A 26423-nucleotide genomic window follows, 5' to 3' on the forward strand; every position below is an offset into this window, starting at 1 on the left:
CCCCCCAAAAAATTTTGAGCACCAGCCACCACTGGTATACACCGTGAGGATTGTTCTTATTGCATATGACCATTGATGAGCGGATGAGAGGAGGATATCTAAAGATCTATTGGAAGGAATTATCGGATATCAAGTGCTGTGAGATCTGAGGAGATGCTGTGAGGGGTGTTTCTATGTAATACAATCTGTTTGGCCCCCCTCCGAGGAATGACAAATGTCGCCCCCTCCAGGTAATGATAAGTGCCCCTGTCCTGATAATTACACATGGCATTCCCCTCCCACCATCCTAGTAATGACATGCCCCTCCCACCATCCTGGAAAGGACATGCCCCTCCCACCATCCTGATAATGACATGCCCCTCCCACCATCCTAGTAATGACATGCCCCTCCCACCATCCTAGTAATGACATGCCCCTCCCACCATCCTAGTAATGACATGCTACCCTCCCTCAACTTTTCTAATATCTGAGTGTTGGCAGTCAGGACAGGTGCTGTGGGGGGCAGTGTGTGTTCTATGCCTGTTCCCACATTAGAGAACACTCCTCGCATGGCAGCATGTCTCTTACCTAAGTTACTGAAAGCGGTAGTTAACCCGCTGACTTTTTTTTTTTTTTTTCCCCTACACCTGTAAGGGAAAAGGCATGGACTAAATCTACTTTAAGCCCCACATCCAATCACTGTCCAAATGTTGCTGCCTCAACCTCCGCAACATCTCCAAAATACGCCCCTTTCTAACCAATGATGCAACAAAGCTCTTAATTCACTCCCTGGTCATCTCTTACCTTGACTACTGCAACTCCCTTCTCACTGGCTTACCTCTACTGAGTCTATCCTTCCTTCAATCCATCATGAATGCTGCTGCTGCCACACTCCACCTTACCAGCAGCTCAGTATCTGCTACACCTCTATGTCAATCCCTCCATTGGCTTCCACTCACCCAACAAATTAGATTCAAAATACTGACTACTTACAAAGTAGTTCAAAAAACTACTTACAAAGCCATTCACAACTTAGCCCCCAGCTACATCACTAGCCTAGTCTCAAAATACGAACCTAATCGTTCTGTTCGCTCCTCAAAAGACATTCTGCTCTCTAGCTGCCTCGTCACCTCCTCCCATGCTTGCCTCCAGGACTTTTCCAGAGCCTCTCCAATCCTATGGAACACATTACCCCAATCTGTTTGATTATCTCCTACTCTATTAGCTTTTAGACGACCCCTGAAAACCCTCCTCTTCAGATAAGCCTATACTACCCACACCTAACAACTGTATGTCTATTTTCTCCATCAGCTCACCCCCCCCCCCCCCACAGTTATTACCTTTTGTATCATTTGACCCTTTTTTCTAAATAGAGTGTAAGCTCTAACAAGCAGGGCCCTCTGATCCCTACTGTATTTAATTGTACTGTAACTGTACTGTCTGCCCTCATGTTGTAAAGTGCTGCGCAAACTGTCGGCGCTGTATAAATCCTGTATACTAATAATAATGATGAGCACTTTCTTTGATATCTATTCCTGAGGAAGCAGAGTTACTCCATGAAATGTGTTGGGGAAAAAATCTCAAATTATACCAGATAGACTATGTAATTATATGAGATAACATGAATTATAAGATGACATGCAACAAAATCCAAATTGGGATATGCAAAGTGGAACCAATAACATTCCAAATAGGAAAAATAAATTGATAAATTAATACTAAGATGGTTGTTGGCCAGTGAACTTGCTGTGTGAGCTATCAGATGTCTCCCCATATACAGAGATATGAGTCTCCACCTTAGGTTTTGGTGGAACCAGCAAACTTCCAACAGCCCCAATGCTTTGATTCCTTTAAAAGTGTTGTTGACAGTCCCAGTATGGTGAACTTAGGGATGGGGTGTGAGTGGATTGGGGTGGGTGGGGCTCTCTTTGACTCTTTGGAGGGCATCAACTTTTCCTTTTCTACAGTCCCAACACTCCACTCCAACACTTTTGGAGAGGCCTAAACTGAAAGCCACTCACTACTAATCCTAAATTTAAGAACAGGGTTTTCAACCATTACGTAATATCTAAGGTTACCAACCACAAACCCGATTTTTCATTTTGGGCGCTTAATAGGAATGAGCACTTCAGTGCTGACTGCACCACCACCCTGCATTCTCATGGAGGTGTGTTCTTACTCTGACACTTGATTATGTGTATCTGTTTCAATTATGTATATGTTTACATATGTATCACTTTTTTTAGGTGGGATACTAAATAATACTACCACTGCAATGAGTAACACAACCGGCCACCAAAACTCCACTTTGCATTCTTCAAGTGGGTAAATCCATAATGTTATCTATCTATCTATCTATCTACAAATTAATAAATACAAAGTTATATAATAAAGGTGGAAAGAAAGGAATATGGTGACTCTTGGTAGTTGCTATAGATTTGTACTTTTATTTTTTGTTTTGGCTTAGGGGCAGTTGATAAGAGATCACATATGCTTCTGGGACATAGCTTAAGACCAAACAAGGTCCTAGGCTGGTTGATAATCCCCACTTCAAGGCACCTTTACCTATGCCTAGCCAGGTCACAGTATATAGGAAATGGTCATCACTAATGTTCTTCAGTATTGATCAATTTTACCTGGACCTCAGACAGCCACTTGGCCCTAGTCATCCACTTAGGTCACCTTGTGGTTAATCCAGCAATCAGCGATAGCCGTTGAGGAGATCTCACGATCCCTTCTTTTCCTTGCCTCTCTGAATGCACCCAATGCTACCAAATGGAAAAGAGTAGTGTAGGGACATATAGATGTCATATAATTGCATTTGTATGGCAATAGTATTAGTATGTATTTGTTTCATTGTCAGGATTGCAGCTGATGGTATCCTATCTTCTTACAGGTAGAAGCCCCTTAATACTTGCTGTGGTCATTCCTGTCTCCCTTGTGTTGGTCATTCTCTTGATTGCCTTTTCCATTAATAGTTGTCAAACACAATCTTCATCACGTATTTTTGAAAACCAGAATGAAGGAAGTACAGGTCAGTCATCAAGTTTCTTAAAGAGAAACAGTCTTTGAACATTAGCCACAAACAGGTACTACCACAGTGGTTAAAAATACAATTCTCTGCTTCCCTTATGGTCTACATCAGTATAATGTTGATATTAAAAAAGACCTTAAAGTGTATTTAAAGCCAAAGCTTTTTCAGTTTTGGATAGGTTTCAACTATTGTTAGGTTTATATTTTTGTATGTGTCCCTTTAGAGAGATTCACCCTCTCTTCTTGTCTTGGTAGTAATTGTTACCAGGGCAGAAAATGTTCTAAAAACGCAACAAAGGCTTGACATATATTTTAGGCTTTGGTAAGGTAAGTCTCCTAGCTGGGACATGTAGAGATGCAAGAATCCATATGAACCAGCTCTTTATACAGAGCTACAACCCTTGCATACCTGCCCTTGTGACTTTGCAGAATTTAGTTTGTTGGTTCTTTCTGTGGACTGGAGCTTTGCTTTAATTGTTTTAGATATATCCAAGGTAACAGACAAATAACTGTGTGTAGAATACACAAGCAACACAAATAATGTATTTTCTATTCTTGTAGAGGACAACAATTGTCCTGTGTGGAAAGAAAACAATGTATACAATTATTTGGACATCACGCAGAAAGGTCAGTTGCAATATTTGTAAGAAAGTGTGTACAAATAAAACTGATTGTAACATAAATAATTCTATTTGTAATCGGCTTCATAACATAACTTAGTGTTGTTGCGGCCTGTATAAGGCCTGTGTGGGGTTGGTGTAGTATTGGCCTGTATGGGATTGGTGTAGTGTTGGCCTGTATGGGTTTGGTGTAAGTTTGGCCTGTGTGGGGCTGATGTAGTGTTGGTCTGGTTGAGGTTGGTCCATTGTTGGCCTGTATGGGTTTGATCTATTGCTGGTCTCTATGGGTTTGCTGCAAGGCTGGTTAGTATTGGGTTGGTGTAGAATTGGCCTGTTTTGAGTTGGTGCAGTGTTGGCTCGTGTGAGGTTTGTCCATTGTTGGCCTGTATGAGGTTGATTTATTGTTGGCCTATAAGGGGGGTGGTCCATTGATCTATGTGGGTTTGGTGCAGTTTAGCTTCCTAATGTTTGGTCTATTGTTGGCCTGTATGGGTTTGTCTATTGTTGGCTTCTATAGGGTTGGAAATTGTGGGCCTGTGTGGGGTTTGTGCAGGGTTGGCCCGTATGGGGTTGTTGGAGTGTTGGACTGTATGAGGTTGGTATAGTGTTGGCCTGTATGGGTTTGCTGTGGGGTTGGCCTTTGTGGGGTTGGTGTTGTTATGGCCTGGTTAAGGTTGGTCCATTGTTGGCCTGTTTTGAGTTGGGGCAGTGTTGGCTCGTGTGGGGTTTGTCCATTGTTGGCCTGTATGGGGTTAAATCATTGCTGGCCTGTAAGGGGTTGGTCCATTGATCTATAAGGATTTGGTGCAGTTTAGCTTCCAAAGGTTTGGCCTATTGTTGGCCTGTATGGGTTTGTCTATTGTTGCCTTCTATGGGGTTGGAAACTGTCGGCCTGTGCAGGGTTTGTGCAGAATTGGCCTGTATGCAGTTGGTGTAGTGTTGGACTGTATGGAGTTGATGTAGTGTTGGCCTGTATGGGGTTTGTGGAGTGATAACTTGTATTGGGTTGGTGTAGAATTGGCCTTTTTTGGAGTTGCTGTAGTGTTGATTCATGTAGGGTAGGTTCATTGTTGGCCTTTATGGGGTTGATTCATTGTAGGCTTGTAAACGGGTGCTCCATTGGCCTGTATGGGGTTGGAGCAGTTTAGCCTCCAAAGGAATGGTCTATTAGTCTATTGTTGGCATGTATTAAGTTGATCCATTGTAGGCCTGTTTGGAGTTGGTGCAGTGTTGGCCTTAATGAGTTTGTCTATTGTTGGCCTCTAAGAGGTTGTTCATTGTTGGTCTTTGTGGAGTTAGTGCAGTGTTGGCCTGTATGAAGTTGGTCCATTGTTAGTCTGCATGAGGTTGGTACAGAGCTGGCCTGTATGGAGATGTTCCATTTTTGGTCCGTGTGGGGTTGGTGAAGGGCTGTACAATTTTGCATTTATACACTGTAAATAATTCAACTATGTTGCACTGAATATCTATATATGTTACTTTAAATATATATATATTTTTTCTGCAGGTCCCACTGGGCATCTCACTGAGCAGGTGAATATAAGAGAGATGTCTTATTGTATACCAGTAGTGCAAAGAGCAAAAGATCCACCCAGAGCATCCATAGTTATCCTCCTAAATTGCTCAATTCACTATATTGACTAGTCAGAAATGGCCAGCTTATAGGATAGTAAAGCTAAGTTTTAGATAGATGTAAAGAATTATGTACAGGAGGAGAGAGCAGAGAGAGTACCTACAACATCTACATCATATGTTGGGGGAGTTATCCTTCATTCTCTTTTTTTCCTATCTTGGAGTCACATCAGCAATTAAGGAGAACTTCAATCATCCACAGTTGTCACCAGAACAGGTGTCCCCAATGGAAGATGTTCCCTCTATTCCTGTGAGGGATGAGTGAATCTCCCTGAGTTCAATTCAGGTTTTTTTTCAAACCCTGCTTTAAATCCACCATCCAAATAATAGGATGCACACCAAAGACCCTCAACTCCAGCTAAGGTTTATTGCAATGAAAGCACACTGCTCGTTCCAACCCAAAGCCATGTATGGCTTTGGGTGGAAGTGGGCATTGTGCTAGAGGCATGACTTTGGCTTTGGGTGGGAGTGGACATTGTGCTAGGGGCATGGGTGTGGGTGCAATAGAGCATTGTGCTGGGGGCATGGCTTTTTGTGGGAGTGGGTATTGTGCTAAAGGCATTGCTTTGGGTGAGAGTGGGCATTGTGCTAGGGGCATGGATTTGGGTGGGAATAGACATTGTGCTAGGGACATGGCTTTGGGTGGAAATGGGCATGGCTTTGGGTGGCAGTGGGCGTTGTGCTAGGGGGTGGGTTTGGCTGGGAGTGGGCATTGTGCTAGGGGCATGGCTTTGGGTGGGAGTGAGTGGTGTGTTGTCATTACAGGAAGGCTTGGCTTGAGTTGAAAGTTTTCAGTGTGCAGCCCAAATGTTGGTCTACAGTTGAGCAAAAGCAGACTCCAGGGCATTGGTACCCAGCTGATTGCAGGGAATCATGGAGGATACAAGCTGTGAAAGGGGTTGGGTTCACCAGCTTGAAAACCACCAAACATGCAATAGTTAGCAGCAAACCCTACTGAAGTCTTTGGGGGCAAATCTTGATACAGAATTCAGCTTATTTTCAAGACTAATAAAAACGCTATTGTCAAAAGGGATATGGGGATCTGGGCACTGCCATGGAGGACATTTAACAAAGGAATACTACCTTTAAGGCTGGCCATACATTATACAATTTTCTTGTACAACTTTCCTTTAGATTTACCAAAACCATATAATACGAGGTCAAACCTAAACACTCTCAGTTTGTATGCAATCAGACAGACAGGCCCTTATATTACATAGTTGAAGGTAAATCTAAAGAAAATTGAATAACAAAATTGTATGGTGTATGGCCAGCTTAAGGGTGTCATGCGAAAACACCAGTCCTTTAAATTGTTTTGACGTTGTCTTTAGGCTGTTTTGTGGTGTTATGGTACAGTGCTAATTTCATTGAAAATTTTTAATTTTTCATCACATTTTTTGCAAACTGATTGATTGAAGTGTTACATTTAGCTTGGTTTAAATACAATAACAGTACCCCAATCTGATTGATTTCAGCTTTAAAATAAGTCTCTTTTTGGGTAGTTGTGGCTGCGACACCCCATTTTTTAATAAAGCGATAAAGGACTTGAATAGGAAGTAGAATCCACAAAGATATAAAAGTTTAATCATAAAAAATAGAGCTAAAGCCCTCAACTTCATATAAATTGACCAGTGGCAAAAATAGTTTTAAAAGTATAGTTGGTGAACTTCTTTTTTTCACAAATTTTAATATAATGTCAGAATACACTAGAACACTTCAAAATCACAACCCCAGGTCAGGTGGGTTCAGCCGGCATTTCTGCAGGCTCTGACCATATCCTGTAGACTGCTGCCTGCCCATAGTCTCTGACCATCTCCTGTGGAATTTCCACACTCTCTGACCATCTCCTGTACTATGTCTGCAGTCTCTGATCATCTCCTGTATTATGTCTGCAGTCTCTGACCATCTCCTGTAGTATGTCTGCAGTCTCTGACCATCTCCTGTGGAATTTCCACACTCTCTGACCATCTCCTGTAGTATGTCTGCAGCCTCTGTCCATCTCCTGTAGTATGTCTGCAGTCTCTGTCCATCTCCTGTGGAATTTCCACACTCTCTGACCATCTCCTGTAGTATGTCTGCAGTCTCTGACCATCTCCTGTCTTATGTCTGCAGTCTCTGACCATCTCCTGTCTTATGTCTGCAGTCTCTGACCATCTCCTGTCTTATGTCTGCAGTCTCTGACCATCTCCTGTATTATGTCTGCAGTCTCTGACCATCTCCTGTACTATGTCTGCAGTCTCTGACCATCTCCTGTAGTATGTCTGCAGTCTCTGACCATCTCCTGTCTTATGTCTACAGTCTCTGACCATATCCTGTAGTATGTCTGCAGTCTCTGACTATCTCCTGTACTATTTCTGCAGTCTCTGACCATCTCCTGTAGTATGTCTGCAGTCTCTGATCATCTCCTGTATTATGTCCACAAAGATATAAAAGTTTAATCATAAAAAATAGAGCTAAAGCCCTCAACTTCATATAAATTGACCAGTGGCAAAAATAGTTTTAAAAGTATAGTTGGTGAACTTCTTTTTTTTCACAAATTTTAATATAATGTCAGAATACACTAGAACACTTCAAAATCACAACCCCAGGTCAGGTGGGTTCAGCCGGCATTTCTGCAGGCTCTGACCATATCCTGTAGACTGCTGCCTGCCCATAGTCTCTGACCATCTCCTGTGGAATTTCCACACTCTCTGACCATCTCCTGTACTATGTCTGCAGTCTCTGATCATCTCCTGTATTATGTCTGCAGTCTCTGACCATCTCCTGTAGTATGTCTGCAGTCTCTGACCATCTCCTGTGGAATTTCCACACTCTCTGACCATCTCCTGTAGTATGTCTGCAGCCTCTGTCCATCTCCTGTAGTATGTCTGCAGCCTCTGTCCATCTCCTGTAGTATGTCTGCAGTCTCTGACCATCTCCTGTAGTATGTCTGCAGCCTCTGTCCATCTCCTGTAGTATGTCTGCAGTCTCTGACCATCTCCTGTATTATGTCTGCAGTCTCTGACCATCTCCTGTATTATGTCTGCAGTCTCTGACCATCTCCTGTAGTATGTCTGCAGTCTCTGACCATCTCCTGTAGTATGTCTGCAGTCTCTGACCATCTCCTGTGGAATTTCCACACTCTCTGACCATCTCCTGTAGTATGTCTGCAGTCTCTGACCATCTCCTGTCTTATGTCTGCAGTCTCTGACCATCTCCTGTCTTATGTCTGCAGTCTCTGACCATCTCCTGTCTTATGTCTGCAGTCTCTGACCATCTCCTGTATTATGTCTGCAGTCTCTGACCATCTCCTGTACTATGTCTGCAGTCTCTGACCATCTCCTGTAGTATGTCTGCAGTCTCTGACCATCTCCTGTCTTATGTCTACAGTCTCTGACCATATCCTGTAGTATGTCTGCAGTCTCTGACTATCTCCTGTACTATTTCTGCAGTCTCTGACCATCTCCTGTAGTATGTCTGCAGTCTCTGATCATCTCCTGTAGTATGTCTGCAGTCTCTGATCATCTCCTGTAGTATGTCTGCAGTCTCTGACCATCTCCTGTAATATGTCCGCAGTCTCTGACCATCTCCTGTAGAATGTCTGCAGTCTCTGATCATCTCCTGTATTATATCTGCAGTCTCTGACCATCCCCTGTATCATGTCTGCAGTCTCTGATCGTCTCCTGTACTATGTCTGCAGTCTCTGACCATCTCCTGTATTATGTCTGTAGTCTCTGACCATCTCCTGTAGTATGTCGGCAGTCTCTGACCATCTCTGGTGTTATGGCCTTTGGTGCCACACTTAAGGCCCCATAGATCAAAAATAAAGAAAGAATAAACTGGCTCTGGGTAGACTTACATGTGTAAATGCTCTTCTGCTTACTAATGTTTTTTTTTTTTTTTTGTTATAGGACACAGTGTCCATTTCCTTATACAGTGTGGTGTCTGTGGTGAATAGAAGTCAACCGTCTCAATGAAGAAGTACGTCGCTGTATCAGTTTACTGTCAGCTTGGAAGACAAAATGCCCCCGGCATATCACAACAGTTGCTTGTAGTGGCGAGCAGGTGGTGCTGGTTAGCAGAAAAAAAGACACACACACATTTGGGGTCTATTTGTAGAACTATATATGTATTTGTTTTTTAAAATAATAGATTCATTCCTGTATCATCAGCTCCATCTAGAGGCCAAAAAGCAGCATAGCTTTCTAAAAAAAAAACCTCAATGAAAAAATATACCACATTTTGGCCACTAGATGGAGCTGCTGTTATAGGAATTAATCTATTAGAAAAATTACTGAATTTTCGTTCAGCTTGCATGAATGTTTCTGACAATGGTGCAACAAATATTTTATAAAGAGACTCTTTAGGGTCTATATATCATTTTCACTCAACATTCATCCATTTCTCACATAGGATTCTATTAGAAATATGGGTGAATCTTGGGTGAAAACAGTGGTTAATAGACTCCTTAGATCAGTGTTTCTCAACTCCAGTCCTCAAGGCGCCCCAACAGGTAATGTTTTCAGGCTGTCCAGTATTTTGTGCAGGTGATTTGATCAGATTCACTGCCTTAGTAATTACCACAGCCGTTTCATCTGGGGGAAATCCTGAAAACATGACCTGTTGGGGCGCCTTGAGGACTGGAGTTGAGAAACACTGTTTTAGACAATTGTTATAGTAAAAAAAAAAAAACAATAGGAAAATGTTTGCAGTGTCTGTGAGTTTTAAAGTGTCCCTAAACCCAAGAACAACAATTTAATCTATTGCTGCTTATCAGTCCTTGAATGTGGTGGTTGCATTAGTATTCTTTTTTTTTTTCAAGCTAAGAACATTTTCTGAAAGTACAGAAAAATTAGTGTTGATCCTGGTTTGAAATCTTGCACAACCTCCTTTACACTGAAATCTCAAACAAGGTTATTGACCTTCCCGGATATATTCTGTGAACTATAAAACACCTCCCCCTAATGTGTTGGAAATGGGGAGGGAGCAGTGCTTGTAGTCCAAATCAGGTGACAACACTGGTCTTCCATAGTTATAGAATGGTGGGAGGGTGTTGTCACACTAGAACAGGAAGGGTTACTGGCAGTGACAGGCTCACTAGGTGAAAATAAAGGAAGAACAGTCAGGGGAAAAAATGAACCAATGAAACCACTAAGGACTAGGAAGATGTAATATTTTTGTTTTGGGGTTTAGATACAATTTGGGGGTCACATGCAATTCCTGTAATTTGCTCCACTGTCAGCTCCATTTACTGGCCATAATGCAGTATTTTATTGATATGGCTATTTCAGGAAAATACCTCATTATAGCCACTAGATGGTGCTCCTGGTTATAGGCAATAAACATATTAGTCAAACTTCAGGGATTATTAATAAGCTGAAACATTTGCACAGCAAACTGAACTTTTTACCCTGTAAATATTTTTCCCACAAGAACCACAATGGGAAATGTGTACATAATACTAATGATAAATGTAGCAGTTATTAATAAAATGAATTGATAAATGTCACCTATTGTGTGTCAGAATGTCACTACTTATCTGGAAAGTCCTGTTTTAAAACTAAATATCTCTAAATACAAAAGCTGTATATAGTATATCTTGCTGGAAGACCTATGGGTCAATCTGATTTCAATAAATGACAAATTTTCCTTTGTTTATTCCTGTGTAGTGATTGACTCTGTTGGTGCCTTTCATTACACATACAATGGTGGGCGTTCCTCATAATGACCGTTCTTTCCCACCTTCAGGTGCATCTCAAAAAATTTGAATATCATCAAAAAGTACATTTTTTTCAGTAATTCAATTCAAAAAGTGAAACTCGTATATTTTACATAGATGCGTTACACACAGAGTGATATATTTCAAGCATTTCTTTCTTTTAATTTTGATGATTATGGCTTACAGCTAGTGAAAACCCAAAATTCAGTATCTCAGAAAATCAGAATATTACATAAGTCCAATAAAAAAAAAAGGATTTTTAATACAGAAATATTGGCTTACAGAAAAGTCTGTCTATGTACAGTATAGTATGCACTCAATACTTGGTTGGGGCTCCTTTTGCATGAATTACTGCATCAATGCAGTGTGGCATGGAGGTGATCAGCCTGTGGCACTGCTGAGGTGTTATGGAAGCCCAGGTTTCTTTGATAGTGGCCTTCAGCTTGTCTGCATTATTGGGTCTGGTGTCTCTCATTTTCCTATTGACAATACCCCTCAGATTCTCTATGGGGTTTAAGTCAGACGAGTTTGCTGGCCAATCAAGCGCAGTGATACCATGATCATTAAACCAGGTATTGGTACTTTTGGCAGTGTGGGCAGGTGCCAAGTCCTGCTGGAAAATGAAATCAGTATCTCCATAAAGCTGGTCAGCAGAGAGAATCATGAAGTGCTCTAGAATTTCCTGGTAGAGGGATGCACTGACTTAGGACTTGATAAAACACAGTGGACCAACACCAGCAGATGACATGGCTCCCCTAATCATCAAATTTTGCATTTCATTTGGAAATCAAGGTCCCAGAGTCTGGAGGAAGAGTGGAGAGGCACAGAATCCAAGTTGCATGATGTCCAGTGTGAAGTTTCTACAGTCGGTGATGATTTGGGGAGCCATGTTATCTGCTGGTGTTGGTCCACTGTGTTTTATCAAGTCCAAAGTCAGCGCAGCCCTCTACCAGGAAATTCTAGAGCACTTCATGTTTCCCTCTGCTGACCAGCTTTATGGAGATGCTGATTTAATTTTCCAGCAGGACTTGGCTCCTACCCACACTGCCAAAACTACCAATACCTGGTTTAATGATCATGGTATCACTGTGCTTGATTGGCCAGCAAACTCGCCTGACCTAAACCCCATAGAGAATCTGTGGGGTATTGTATTGTCAAGAGGAAGATGAGAGACACCAGACTCAGTGGCGGCTGGTGAAGTTTTAGGATGGGGGGTGCCAGGTGCCAGACCCCGCCTTTCCTTTTTGACCACTCCCACTTCTCATAAGCCCCACCCCTTATAGAATCCACCCACTACGTCCCCTGTATTCCACTTGCTTCCACCTATAGTGTCAGGAGTATACAGGACAGAGTATACAGTCCCAGAATAGACAGAGTATACAGCTGAGCCTCACAGATCAGGGTATACAGCTCAGCATCACAGATCAGGGTATATAGCTCAGCATCACAGCACAGATTATATAGCTCAGCATCACAGCACAGATTATATAGCTCAGCATCACAGCACAGAGTATATAGCTCAGCATCACAGCACAGAGTATATAGCTCAGCATCACAGCACAGAGTATATAGCTCAGCATCACAGCACAGAGTATATAGCTCAGCATCACAGCACAAAGTATATAGCTCAGCCTCACAGATCAGGGTATATAGCATTACAGATCAGGGTATACAGCTCAGCCTCACAAATCAGGTCCTCATCATTGTATAATACACGCTCATCGCTATCCTCATCATTGTATAATACACCTGTCATAATCTTCCTCATCATTGCATAATATACCTGTCATCATCATCCTCATCATTCTATAATACACCTGTCACTGCTATCCTCATAATTGTATAATACACCTGTCATCGTCATCCTCATCAATGTATAATACACTCGTTATAATCATCATTGTGTAATATACCCGTCATCACTATCCTCATCATTCTATAATACACCTGTCACTGCTATCCTCATCATTGTATAATACACCTGTCATCATCATCCTCATCATTCTATAATATACCTGTCATCATCATCCTCATCATTGTATAATACACCCGTCACTGCTATCTTCATCATTGAATAATACACCCGTTATCATCATCCTCATCGTTCTATAATACATCTGTCACTGCTATCCTCATCATTGTATAATACACCCATCATCATCATCCTCACCATTGTATAATACACCTGTCATAATCTTCCTCATCATTGTATATTACACCCATCATAATTATCTTCATCATTGTAAAATACACCCGTCACTGCTATCCTCATCATTGTATAACACACCCATCATTGTCATCCTCATCATTGTATAATACACCCATCATCATCCATATCATTGTATAATACACCCATCATCATCATCCTCATGTGAAGGAAAGAAAGCTGCTCACAGGACTGACACACCTGCATGAGAGTGAAGACGCCCAAAACAGCCTCACAGGTGCTGGCTCTGCACAAAATGTGGATAGAGGAAAAAGGAAAATCCTGGACGGCCGCACTCCGTGAAAAACGAAAACACCTTTATTGTACAATCATCATCCTCATCTTTGTATAATACACCGATCATTAGATGACGGGTATATTATACAATGATGAGGATAGCGATGATGGGTGTATTATACAATGATGAAGATAGCGATGACGGGTGTATTATACAATGATGAGGATAGCGATGACGGGTGTATTATACAATGATGAGGATGATGATGACAGGTATATTATAGAATGATGAGGATGATGATGATGGGTGTATTATACAATGATGAGGATGATGATGACAGGTGTATTATACAATGATAAGGATGATGATCATCATCCTCATCATTGTGATTTTGTATAATACACCCGGCTGCTGGCGTCATCGCTATCCTCATCCAGTGGGTGACCAGGACATCCGGCCAGGTAAGTGGTAACTAATACTCTTGATTACTTATTTTTTTCTTAGCAAGTTGCAAGTGAAATTCCAGTTTGAATCCTGGGGATTAAACTGACACCTCATAGCAAACAGAATGGGTGTCCGTTACACCTCTGTCAGCAAGCATATAGCAAGTCAGCTTTTTATGCTCAGTGTAAGTAAATCATGGAGACAGTGAGCAGAGGATAGAATTTCGCTTTATATAAGATTTAATGCAAGGATAGAGGAAAGTAGCAGTGTAGCATGTCCTTGAAGCAGATAAGAAATGGTGAACACTCACAGCTCCTCCACGGATGTCAGCAAGTCCGAGCGATCATAATACAGAGAGCAGAGAGCTTTACTGACTGGGACTTTCACGTTTACTTGCAGCTTGCTTGTTCCATCACATGAAATACTGTTTGTGGACTCCCTCCCACATCACATGTATTTACCATCCTCTCCGTAGCTCAAAGTGTAATGCCGCGTACACACGAGCGGACTTTACGGCAGACTTTGCCCGGCGGACTTTTCGACGGACTTTACGATGGACTTTCTGAATGAACGGACTTGCCTACACACAATCAACCAAAGTCCGACGGATTCGTACGTGATGACGTACGACCGGACTAAAATAAGGAAGTTCATAGCCAGTAGCCAATAGCTGCCCTAGCGTGGCTTTTTGTCCGTCGAACTAGCATACAGACGAGCTGACTTTTCGACCGGACTCGAGTCCGTTGGATAGATTTGAAACATGTTTCAAATCTAAGTCCGTCCAACTTTTGAGAAAACAAAGTCCGCTGGAGCCCACACACGATCGAATTGTCCGACGAAATCCCGTCCGCCAGGCAAAGTCTGCCGTAAAGTCCGCTCGTGTGTACGCGGCATATCACCATCTGCTGTGTATTCCTCTCCCCCTGCCTGCTCCAGCTCACACTAGATAGTCTGCCTGTGTTAGGTCCGGCTTCACCACGCTGATCGCACTCCGTCGCAGTCCACTCTGAGCAGGGAAGTGACGCCAACGCTCCGAGGGAAATCACTGCCAATCAAAAACAAGGCAAGTGTAATAACAGTACGGGAGGAAGTATTCAGGCGCACAAAAATAGGCAAATGAAGCATCTTGTTTGCAATCACGTGATTGCATAGACATCACACTTCCCATTATTATTATTATTATTATTATTATTATACAGGATTTATATAGCGCCGACAGTTTACGCAGCGCTTTAATAGTGCACTGTGTCTGGCGCCCGAACACAATGCACTTAAAGGTCCTTTTTGATTTTTTTTTTTGAAGGGCCCTTTTTTTTTTTAAATTTGTGACTAGGGGGTGGCGCCCATGCCCCTCCTATGGGCAGGCTGCAACTAACCAGACCCAACAATGCAGATGAGTTGAAGGACGCTATCAAAGCAACCTGGGCTTCCATAACACCTCGGAAGTGCCACAGGCTGATCACCTCCATGCCACACTGCATTGATGCAAAAGGAGCCCCAACCAAGTATTGAGTGCATACTATACTGTACATGGACATACTTTTCAGTAAGCCAACATTTCTGTATTAAAAATCCTTTTGTTTTATTGATCTTTTGTAATATTCTGATTTTCTGAGATACTGAATTTTGGGTTTTCACTAGCTGTAAGCCATAATCTTCAAAATCAAAAGACAGAAAATGCTTTAAATATATCACTCTGTGTAACGCATCTATATAAAATATATGAGTTTCACTTTTTGAATTGAATTACTGAAATAAATTAACTTTTTGATGATATTCTAATTTTATGAGATGCACCTGTATACACAGGCTTTCCTGATACCAAATGTTCTGTCCCACTTATATGTACTTTTTCAGTTTTTGTATTGAACTTTATCGAGTTACTATTGTTCTATTGTACACTGACATCTTGTGGTGGTTTAGGGCCACTACACTACAGCTTTCTTGTTTGCGATTGTATATATTATCCACTTGAGCTTCAGGCCTTTTTCTGACACTTCTGTTCACATGTAAAAATCTGTATTTTTTTTGCTAGAGAATAGGGATGAGCTTCGTGTTAGAATCGAATGCATGTTCGACTCGAACATCGCCTGTTCGGTCGTTCGCCGAATTCCAAACAATATTAGCCATTCGCGCCAAATTCGAGTGGCGCGTCACGGCCCATAATTCACTGCGGCATCGAAGAGCATTGCTGGCTGATGATTGGCCAAGAATGCACTATGACCCGTGCACCTAAAGCTACCTGAAAAAAATTAGTGGTGTTCTTCTGATCCTATTAATACCACATGCAGGCAGCTACAGCATTTACAGTTAGTGTAGTGCGTCCTCTGCACAGTGTGCACCTAAAGCTACCTGGAGACAATTGCTGTTGTTCTGCTCCTATTAATACCACAGGCAGGCAGCTACAGTATTTACAGTTAGTGCACTGTGTCCTCTGCACAGTGTGCAACTAAAGCTACCTAAACAAAATTAGTGGTGTTCTTCTGATCCTAGTAGTACAGTACCGCAGGCAGCTTCAGTATTTACAAGTTAGTGTAGTGCGTCCTCTGCACAGTGTGCACCTAAAGCTACCTGAAGAAAATTAGTGGTGTTCTTCTGATCCTATTAGTACAGTACCACAGGCAGCTGTAGTATTTACAAGTTAGTGTAGTGCGTCCTCTGCACAGTGTGTACCTAAAGCTACCTGAAGAAAATTAGTGGTGTTCTTCTGATCCTATTAGTACAGTACCGCAGGCAGCTGCAGTATTTACAAGTTAGTGTAGTGCGTCCTCTGCACAGTGTGCACCTAAAGCTACCTGAAGAAGGGGCGTGTCCGGATGTAGCAAAGAGCAGGACGTGTTCCAGAGGAGCTCCGCCGGTCCTGGCTTTATCCGTAGCCATCCTGCTCTAAAAACACCTCAAGGCAAGGCTCCCTAAGTGCTGCAGCCTGTCATCCTTAGCTGGGACGGAGGGTATTGTGGAGGACGGCCGCTCGACGGAGTAGTAGCAGGCCGGCTCCACTTCCAGGAAGCATTCCGCCATCTTGCGGCCTACAGCGGCCTCGCGATCCCCGGCCTAGATTACCGCAATCCGCGGGAGGGGGACCTCAGCGCTCCGCGCATCGAACCCGTCCAGAGGTGGGAGTAAGTGAGAACTGGGGGAGACAAGCGCACCACAGCGGCCTCCATTCGGCCCCACAATCAGGACGCGAACCGCCATCTTGCGGCCTGCGGCGCCTCCGCGATCCCCGGCCTCGGGTACCGCGATCGGCGGGAGGAGGGCCACCGCAGAATATACACTGGTGCCACCCAGCCAGAAGCAGCAGCGGGATCCGGAGGTAACAAGGGGGGGCGCCGTAAATACCATAAAGGCCCTCGGGGGGCTCCATACACACACCGGCTGCCAGCCACCACTTTGGAGTCCAGGACTATACCAGCACTCACCTGGGGTGCTGGGGTCTGTGGGAGGGAGCTGCCACCCGACCTGGGACCTGCACAAGAGGAGATAAGCATCTAAACGACATAAAAGAATTTGCAGAGACGACCCCCCCTTCTAACCTGAGACCTAGAGGACACTCTACAGCCTATACCACAAGGTACTGTTGTTGGGGGTGACATAGTTGCAGTTTTCAAAGCCCGTGCCCTACCTGAGTCCTCTCCAGTATTATAGATCATTTCATCCAGCAGTGGAGGGCATTTGGGCATGAGAAGAGGCAGATCCAGTTCAGCGAAGACCGGTGGGCATACCCCTAAAGCTTCCTCACAGCGGAGGTCACAGGCCCCAGCGGGCCTGACCACCTACGCACACATGGCATCCCAGACCATCCCCACTGATCCGGGCTCGGAAGAGGATCATTTCCAAGCTCTGATGCAGGCTATTTCTGGATGCCAGAACACCCTGACAGCTAAAATTGATACCCTCCAAATGGAATTCGGACTTATGCGCAGGGATATGGACAAGATGAGGGATCGCATGAATGAAGCGGAGCGGCGAATCGGCGATTCGGAAGATACTATTCGGGACAACCGGGCCTCTATCCACACCCTGCAGGCCAAGGTAAAGATCCTCGAGTCGAGGGCTGAGGACAGTGAGAACCGTAGTCGCAGGAACAATCTGCGGCTGGTGGGCCTCCCGGAGGGCTCTGAGGGTCGGGATCCTACAGCCTTCACGGAAACCCTGCTCCGCACTTTACTTCCACAGGCCCCATTCTCCCCGCATTTTGTGGTGGAACGTGCGCACAGGATGCCTCCAGTGCGGGGCCCGCCTGGGGCTCCACCGCGTACCTTCATCTTCCGGCTGCTGAATTTCCGAGACAGAGACTTGGCCCTTAGGGAGGCTCGGAAGGTCCCGGAGCTTCGCTTCGAAAACACCAAAATCATGATGTTTCCGGACTATTCTATTGACACCCAGCGTCTCCGCAGAACCTTCGATCACGTCAAAGCACAGCTCCGCCTGAAAGGGCTAAAGTATAACATGTTGTTCCCGGCTCGCCTCAGAGTGATCGATGGAGAGTCCTCTCGATACTTCACCTCGCCAGAGGATGCTTCCCGCTGGTTGGATACCCTACCCCAAGATCGAAGGGGACAGGAGTAGTATATGCAAATGCTGGTGTAAGTGCCCAAAGATGCTACCTAGTGCCTTAGAAGTAACTTCTCAGATGCGTGTGACTGTCACTTTCAATATTCACCAAGAAGATCGGCTATGCTCATGTGGTTCCCCAGGGGGCCTTATTCCTGCCACCCCCCCCCCCCTAATTCTTGGTTCCTGTTCACTAAAAAGTGCCTGTTGGGGATGGAGGGGTTGGGGGGGTGGATGGCTCCCTTGCTGGTTCTTTTCCCTCTCCTCTTACCGTTGAACTCTACATGGCGGATTTATCCTCTACCCTCTTCAAATATGTAGAAGCCATAACAGTTCAGACACACTGTAATTTTTATTTTTTCTCCAGAAGAAACAGGGGACCTCCTTAAAAGGTGTATGGGGGTTTATTGGTCACAGTTGGGACCTAAGTATGTGCCCCTAGCTCCGGCTAGGTGTTTTTATTTTTACCCTTTTTTTTTTATTATGTTTTCCTATATTAGTTTAAAGTTAGCATGGATCTCTATTATGGTGCTTTTATCCTCAGGATACGGACGGACATCTCGGGACTGCATCGAACTTTGACCGCCCCTGTGTTGTTTGGTGTAGTTCTGGGAGTTGTCTCACTGCTTAATAGGGGACTTTCCTAGAATTGAATGGGTTCTGTTTGGGGTACAGGCACGCCGAGTTCTACAGCGGATGTGCGGGGTGGGCCGGGCTTGGGTTTTTGTTTTTTTTGGTTTATTAAAGTTAATCTCTATTACATAAGACAGATGTGTGACAATGTATGGTTTACAAGGGTGCTGTGGATTTGGGCCCTGCCACCGCTTTGCCTAGGTCCGTGGCGGACCCATATGTACAGTGAATTGATGGTGGTGTCGGCCCCTCGGGGTCCAGCTGACTATAATTTGATCCTCGCATATTCCTATTCCCCCTTGCTATGGCCTCCCTGAGAATTCTTTCCTGGAATGTCCGGGGCCTTGGCGATAAAATAAAGCGCTCCCTAGTGTTCGAATATATTAAGAGATATAACCCCCATATCTGCATATTGCAAGAAACGCATTTAGTGGGGAGTAAGATAATGAGTCTCAAACGGCCCTGGGTTGGGAGACATTTTCATGCCACTCACTCTGGATACTCCCGGGGAGTTAGTATCCTGATTCATAAGTCCCTCCAATTCGAGTTATTGGATGTTAAGCTGGACCCTGGGGGTAGATACGTACTACTACATGCACTTATTGACACGATTGAGATGGTGGTTGTGGGCATTTATTTACCACCCCCGGCTGACATTTCCCTTCTACATAATCTCATCCCTCTCCTAGCCCAATATCCCACAGATAATGTCCTCCTGGCAGGGGACTTTAACATAGCACCTGATCCGTCCCGAGACAGGCTCACACCTGACCCGGCCACGGACTCTTCCTTGTCCAGATGGGCGGCTGTCTTTGGCTTTGTAGATGTGTGGAGATGGAAGCACCCTCATGAACGGTCATACACGTGCTGCTCCCACTCATACAACACACTATCCCGCATTGATCTCATCTACGCCAGTGGCATTCTTTTGCCTGGGCTTAGGGGGATCAAGATCCTCCCCAGAGGAATATCGGACCATTCGCCGATGTTCTGTGATATGCAGACGGTGACTCCCCCTGCTGACAGAGTCTGGCGACTGTCTAGATTCTGGATAAATCACCCGACTATAGAGATTGAAATGGCCACTTTGATTAGACAATACTGGTTGATAAATGCTGACTCTACTACACCGGGTAATGACTGGGATGCATTCAAGGCCTATATCAGAGGATGTTACATGTCTTCCATAGCTACGGAACGTAAAAACAATCAGATTGCACTGGAAGAGGCGGAGGCCAGAGCCCAGACGCTCGAGTCTGACTTTGCCCTCACGGCTAGCCCCCTTATAGGACAGGATATGAGAGCAGCTTATAGGGAGGTTCAGCTTCTTAGGGTGGCCAAGGTCAAAAAAAGACAGCTGGTCCAAACACAAAAAATTTTTGAACAAGGGGAGAAGACGGGGAGACTGTTAGCCTGGCTAGCTAAAGAACAATCCATGACCCCCACTATAGCAAGAGTCGAGGCGTCGGACGGTACGATAAAGACAGACCCATTGGATATAAATACATGCTTTAGGGAGTTCTACTCCAGTCTGTACTCTTCGAGAGCAGGATACTCTGATGAAGAGCTCTCTGAGTTCTTGCATGGAGTGGAATTTCCTACTCTTACCCTGGAGGCAAGACAGTCCCTCGATAGCCCGATCACAATAGAAGAGGTTCAAATAGCCCTGGGTTCTTTACAATCTGGTAAAACACCGGGAGCGGATGGATTCCCTCCTGAATTTTATCAGCAATATACTGAGGAAATGGTCCCAAGAATACACAGCATGTTGGTTAAGACGCTAGGGGAGGGAGCCCTCCCCCCTTCCATGGCACAAGCCATAATAGTTGTGGTGCCCAAACCAGGTAAGGATCCCCAGTTGTGTTCGTCCTATAGGCCCATCTCCCTACTGAATTCTGATGCAAAAGTGTTGACCAAAATCCTTGCTAGACGCCTTAATGAGGTAATACTATCATTGGTGCATGAGGACCAATCGGGGTTCATGCCGGGCAAAGGCACAGACATAAACCTGCGGAGACTGTATGCGGTCTTGACCTCGGGGGTTGGAGACGTTGACCAAGCGGTAGTGGCCTCCCTGGACGCGGAAAAAGCTTTCGATTCCATGGAATGGAATTATCTATGGGAGGTCCTCCGCAGATTTGGATTTGGTCCCGTCTTCATCTCCTGGGTTGAGGCGGTGTACAGATCTCCAACAGCCGTGGTGCGCACTGGAACGGTCCTCTCTCAGTCCTTTCCCCTCCGTAGGGGGACGAGACAGGGCTGCCCATTATCCCCGGGGCTTTTTGCGCTCGCGATAGAGCCCATGGCTATCCTAATAAGGTCCAACCCACGTATACAGGGTATTACTATAGGCCCACTACAAGAGAAGGTGTCATTATATGCAGATGACACCCTTTTATACCTTAAGGATGATGGACAATCGTTGACACAAGCGCTTCAGGTAATAGATAGATACGGGCAATACTCCGGAATATGCATTAACTGGGGAAAGTCGCTGCTGTTCCTGCTGCACTCTGGGGTTGCTCCTTCGCACTTGGACGCACAGCTTCGCCGGGTGTCACAGTTCAGATACCTTGGCGTAGAGATACATAGAGACCTTCGTCAATTCATTGGCCTTAATTTGGCCCCGGTGATGTCTCGGGTGACCCACCAATTTTCATCATGGAAGTCTCTCCCCCTTAGTCCAGTGGGACGCGTAAACTTAATTAAGATGTCTATCCTGCCCAAATTCATCTACCTATTTCGGCAAACTCCTGTCCCTATACCGAATTCCTTTTTTAATAAATTAGACAGCTTAATCATATCCTTTGTATGGAATGGAAAGGCCCCTAGAATCGCAAAAAACACCCTACAATTACCGGTTACATTAGGAGGCCTGGCACTCCCAAGTTTCCTAAAATATTACTGGGCGGCGGTCCTGGTGACGTTAAAATGGTGGTTGGCGAAGGAGCCCTCTAACCCTGCATCCGCGGTGGAGGCCGCGTTACTTGGTTCTTATTCGGAGCTAAGAAATCTTATACATAGAGGGCCCCGCTCCAATCTCAAAATGACTGTGCCCATGAAAACGACCATCAAAGTATGGGATACGGTAAACACGAAGCTAGGTAAGCAAAATACATGGTCCCCTGTGACACCACTTTGGGGTAATCCACGGTTGAGCCATTTCCACTCGATACCAGATCCCGTCATATGGGCTAGATACGGAATAGTTACCCTGAGTGACATTGTATTGCAGGGACAACTGATAACATTTGATGAACTGAAGAGTAGAAAGGGCCTCCCAAACCAGATGTTTTTTAGATTCCTTCAGATAAGACATGCTTTCCGCTCCCAGTTTCCTGGTCCGGTGATCTTGCAGATGTCAGATTTGGAAACTGAGCTCAGCGCACCTGAGGGAACCAGACTGCTGTCGACTATGTACAATAAGCTTGCACGACTGGACACGTCTAGAGTCTCACAATTGATGTCTACCTGGCAGCGTGACATTCCTGACCTGACTGATGAGGACTGGGAAGAAGGGGTACAGCAATACCTAACTCTGACCATTTCCTCCAGGGATAGGTTTACCCAATTAAAATTTCTCCATCGGGCTTATTACTCCCCATCGCGCCTTGCTAAAATTTACACGAATAGAACAGCCACCTGTCCTAGGTGTGATGCGGATGATGCCGATTTCTTCCATACGGTGTGGACATGTCCAAGGATAGTGGGTTTTTGGAAGATAGTCCTGGATGATATTAATTCGGTGGGCAAAGTCAGGGTCCCCTATAGTCCTATCCCCCTCTTGTTGGGCATATGCGACTCTCTTGAGGCCCCCAAAAGGAAAAAAATATTCATTTTCTACACAGCAATGTATGCCAGAAAGGCGATTCTCCTTAATTGGAACCAGCCTCAACCACCCACTAAACAACTATGGCTCTCTCTTATCAATGCAGCCCTGCCCCTATATAAGCTTACATATATGGGGAGAAATTGTCTGAAGAAATTCGATAGGATATGGGCGGGATGGGTAGAGGCCAAACACCTAACCATTGCATAAATATATTAGATACTTTACATTAGCCCATTGGCTACCCAGTGATCCGGACATGGCCTGGCCGATACACAGCTAGCATATAACTAGGGTTGGGGGACCCCTGTCGGACGCCCCCCCCCAGGGGTCTTATAAGTATATATGATTTGGAGATTTAATAGTATACTTTCGCCACTATGTGAGACATTGAACTGTATTATTTTCACTGTACTTATTGACTTGTCATGATGTAGATGATCATTGTACAATATCTGTCTTGAACTAATGTAACTTGTTTATTTCTGTTTGTTCAGAACAAATAAATAAACTTTATGTTAAAAAAAAAAAAAAAAAAAAAAAAAGCTACCTGAAGAAAATTAGTGGTGTTCTTTTGATCCTATTAGTACAGTACCGCAGGCAGCTGCAGTATTTACAATTTAGTGTAGTGCGTCCCTTGCACAGTGTGCACCTAAAGCTACCTGAAGAAAATTAGTGGTGTTCTTCTGATCCTTTTAATACCACAGGCAGGCAGTCACAGTATTTACAGTTAGTGTACTGTGTCATCTGCACAGTGTGCACCTAAAGCTACCTGGAGACAATTGCTGTTGTTCTGCTCCTATTAATACCACAGGCAGGCAGCTACAGTATTTACAGTTAGTGCACTGTGTCCTCTGCACAGTGTGCACCTAAAGCTACCTGAAGAAAATTAGTCGTGTTCTTCTGATCCTATTAATACCACAGGCAGGCAGCTACAGTATTTACAGTTAGTGTAGTGCGTCCTCTGCACAGTGTGCACCTAAAGCTACCTGGAGACAATTGCTGTTGTTCTGCTCCAATTATACCACAGGCAGACAGCTACAGTAATTACAGTTAGTGTACTGTGTCCTCTGCACAGTGTGCACCTAAAGCTACCTGAAGAAAATTAAAGGTGTTCTTCTGATTCTATTAATACCACAAACAGGCAGCTACAGCATTTACAGTTAGTGTAGTGCGTCCTCTGCACAGTGTGCACCTAAAGCTACCTGGAGACAATTGCTGTTGTTCTGCTCCTATTAATACCACAGGCAGGCAGCTACAGTATTTACAGTTAGTGCACTGTGTCCTCTGCACAGTGTGCATCTAAAGCTACCTAAAGAAAATTAGTGGTGTTATTCTGATCCTATTAATACCACAAGTAGGCAGCTACAGTATTTACAGTTAGTGTACTGCATCCTCTGCACAGTGTGCACCTAAAGCTACCTGAAGAAAATTGATGTTGTTCTGCTCCTATTAATACCACAGGCAGGCAGCTACTGTATTTACAGTTAGTGTACTGTGTCCTCTGCCCAGTGTGCACCTAAAGCTACCTGAATAAAATTGGTGGTGTTCTTCTGATCCTATTAATACCACAGGCAGGCAGTTACAATATTTACAGTTAGTGTACTGCGTCCTCTGCACAGTGTGCACCTAAAGCTACCTGCAGACAACTGCTGTTGTTCTGCCCCTATTAATACCACAGGCAGGCAGTTACAGTATTTACAGTTAGTGTACTGCGTCCTCTGCACAGTGTGCACCTAAAGCTACCTGAATAAAATTGGTGGTGTTCTTCTGATCCTATTAATACCACAGGCAGGCAGCTACAATATTTACAGTTGGTGTACTGCGTCCTCTGCACAGTGTGCACCTAAAGCTACCTGAAGACAACTGCTGTTGTTCTGCCCCTATTAATACCACAGGCAGGCAGTTACAGTATTTACAGTTAGTGTACTGCGTCCTCTGCACAGTGTGCACCTAAAGTTAACTGAAAACAATTGCTGGTGTCCTTATACTAATAATACTACAGGCAGGCAGTTGATTCTGCTAACTGCAGTATCAGTATATATATATATACATCCCAGCTTTGTGCAGCTACATCTCACTGCAGGCCATTAGTATGTCTGGAAGGCCAACAAGGAGAGGCAGACAGTCACAAGCCAATAAAAGAGGGCAAGCAGGCTCTGTGTCTAGAGGCAACAGTGCTGGTCGTGGAGACGGTGCATCCTCATCAGCACGTGGCCGTGGGACACGCTTGTCCTTTTTTTCGGCAGCTGGCCGTGTTGAGCCGCAACATGCGGAAGACTTGGTAGAGTGGATGACCAAGCCGTCCTCATCCTCCTCATCCTCTCTCACCCAGGCTCAGGGTACTTTGTTTGGCAAAGCAGCTGCCAACGCGGCCTCTTCCCTCAGCTCAATGGCATCAGTCACTCCTTCCCTAGCCCCACCATGTCCTCCTGAGGAGTCCCCCAAACTGTTTGACCACAGTGTTGGGTACATGCTCCAGCGTTTTGAAGGCTCCAATGATGGTACGCAGCTAGAGGAAGGCAGTAACATGAGCCCAGAGAGAGGGGGTGCCCAAGAAGGACAGCAATCTGGCAGTCCTGTTCCCCCAGCTGCAGCATACTGCCAACTTTGCTCCAGTGATGAGGAGGGAGGGGATGATGAGGTCACTGACTCCACGTGGGTGCCTGATAGGAGAGAGGAGGAGGAGGAGGCACATCACCAACTAGGTAGGATGCCCTCCAGGGGCCAGCTTAAGGGCAGCACACCGACTGCATCACACCGCAAAATGCCGCATGTGCAGGGCGCTGCTTTCTCTGCGCGTTATTCCAAAAGTTCTTTAGTGTGGGCCTTTTTTGAGACAAGTGCATCAGATCCCACCGCTGCTATTTGCAACATATGTCTCAACCGTATCTCTGGTGGCCAAAACATCTCCTGCTTGGGCACCACATGCTTGATCAAACATATGTTGACCTGCCATGCAGTTCGTTGGCAAGCGTACCTAAAAGACCCACACCAAAGAACCAAGAGGACCTCTCCTTGCTCCTCATCAGCTGGGATCTTCAACCCCACTATACCTTCAGTCCTCTCTGAGACCTGAACTGAGAGGAATGAAGGTGTAGAATTAGGTGTGTCACAGCCAAGTACTTGGGGGCAATCTGCTATCGGTACACCAACGTCAGATTGTACCAGGCAAATTTCCCTGCCCCAGCTGCTGCACCGCCGAAAGAAGTTCGCTCCCAGCCATCCACATGCCCAGCGGTTGAATGCTAGCTTGGCTAAATTGCTAGCACTTTAACTGCTTCCTTTTCAGTTTGTAGACTCTGCCCCCTTCCGTGAGTTTGTGGAATGTGCTGTTCCTCAGTGGCAGGTTCCCAAACACCACTTTTTCTCATGGAAGGCGATTCCGGCTCTCTACCGGCATATGGAAGGCAATGTCTTGGCCTCGCTGGACAGGGCGGTCAGCGTTAAGGTGCATATTACCGTTGGCTCATGGTCCAGCAGGCATGGACAGGGACGTTACCTATCTTTCACCGTGCACTGGGTGACTCTTCTGGCAGCTGGGAAGGATGCAG

General features: G+C 44.8%; 1 protein-coding gene across 2 annotated transcripts in view; it reads left to right on the top strand.

Moving 5' to 3' along the window:
* LOC141117482 (uncharacterized) overlaps positions 1-10901 on the top strand; it is a 47848-nt gene extending 36947 nt beyond the window's left edge. For both annotated transcript variants that reach the window (XM_073610375.1, XM_073610374.1), the window contains 5 exons: positions 2226-2300; positions 2876-3013; positions 3574-3639; positions 5140-5165; positions 9155-10901. In XM_073610375.1, the coding sequence (XP_073466476.1) occupies positions 2226-2300; positions 2876-3013; positions 3574-3639; positions 5140-5165; positions 9155-9220 (371 nt within the window). In that variant the 3' untranslated portion in view covers positions 9221-10901. The remainder of the gene's footprint in view (positions 1-2225; positions 2301-2875; positions 3014-3573; positions 3640-5139; positions 5166-9154) is intronic.
* Positions 10902-26423: the final 15522 nt, after the last annotated feature.

This window comes from Aquarana catesbeiana, linkage group LG13 (assembly GCF_042186555.1).
Source record: "Aquarana catesbeiana isolate 2022-GZ linkage group LG13, ASM4218655v1, whole genome shotgun sequence".
Lineage (NCBI taxonomy): Eukaryota > Metazoa > Chordata > Amphibia > Anura > Ranidae > Aquarana > Aquarana catesbeiana.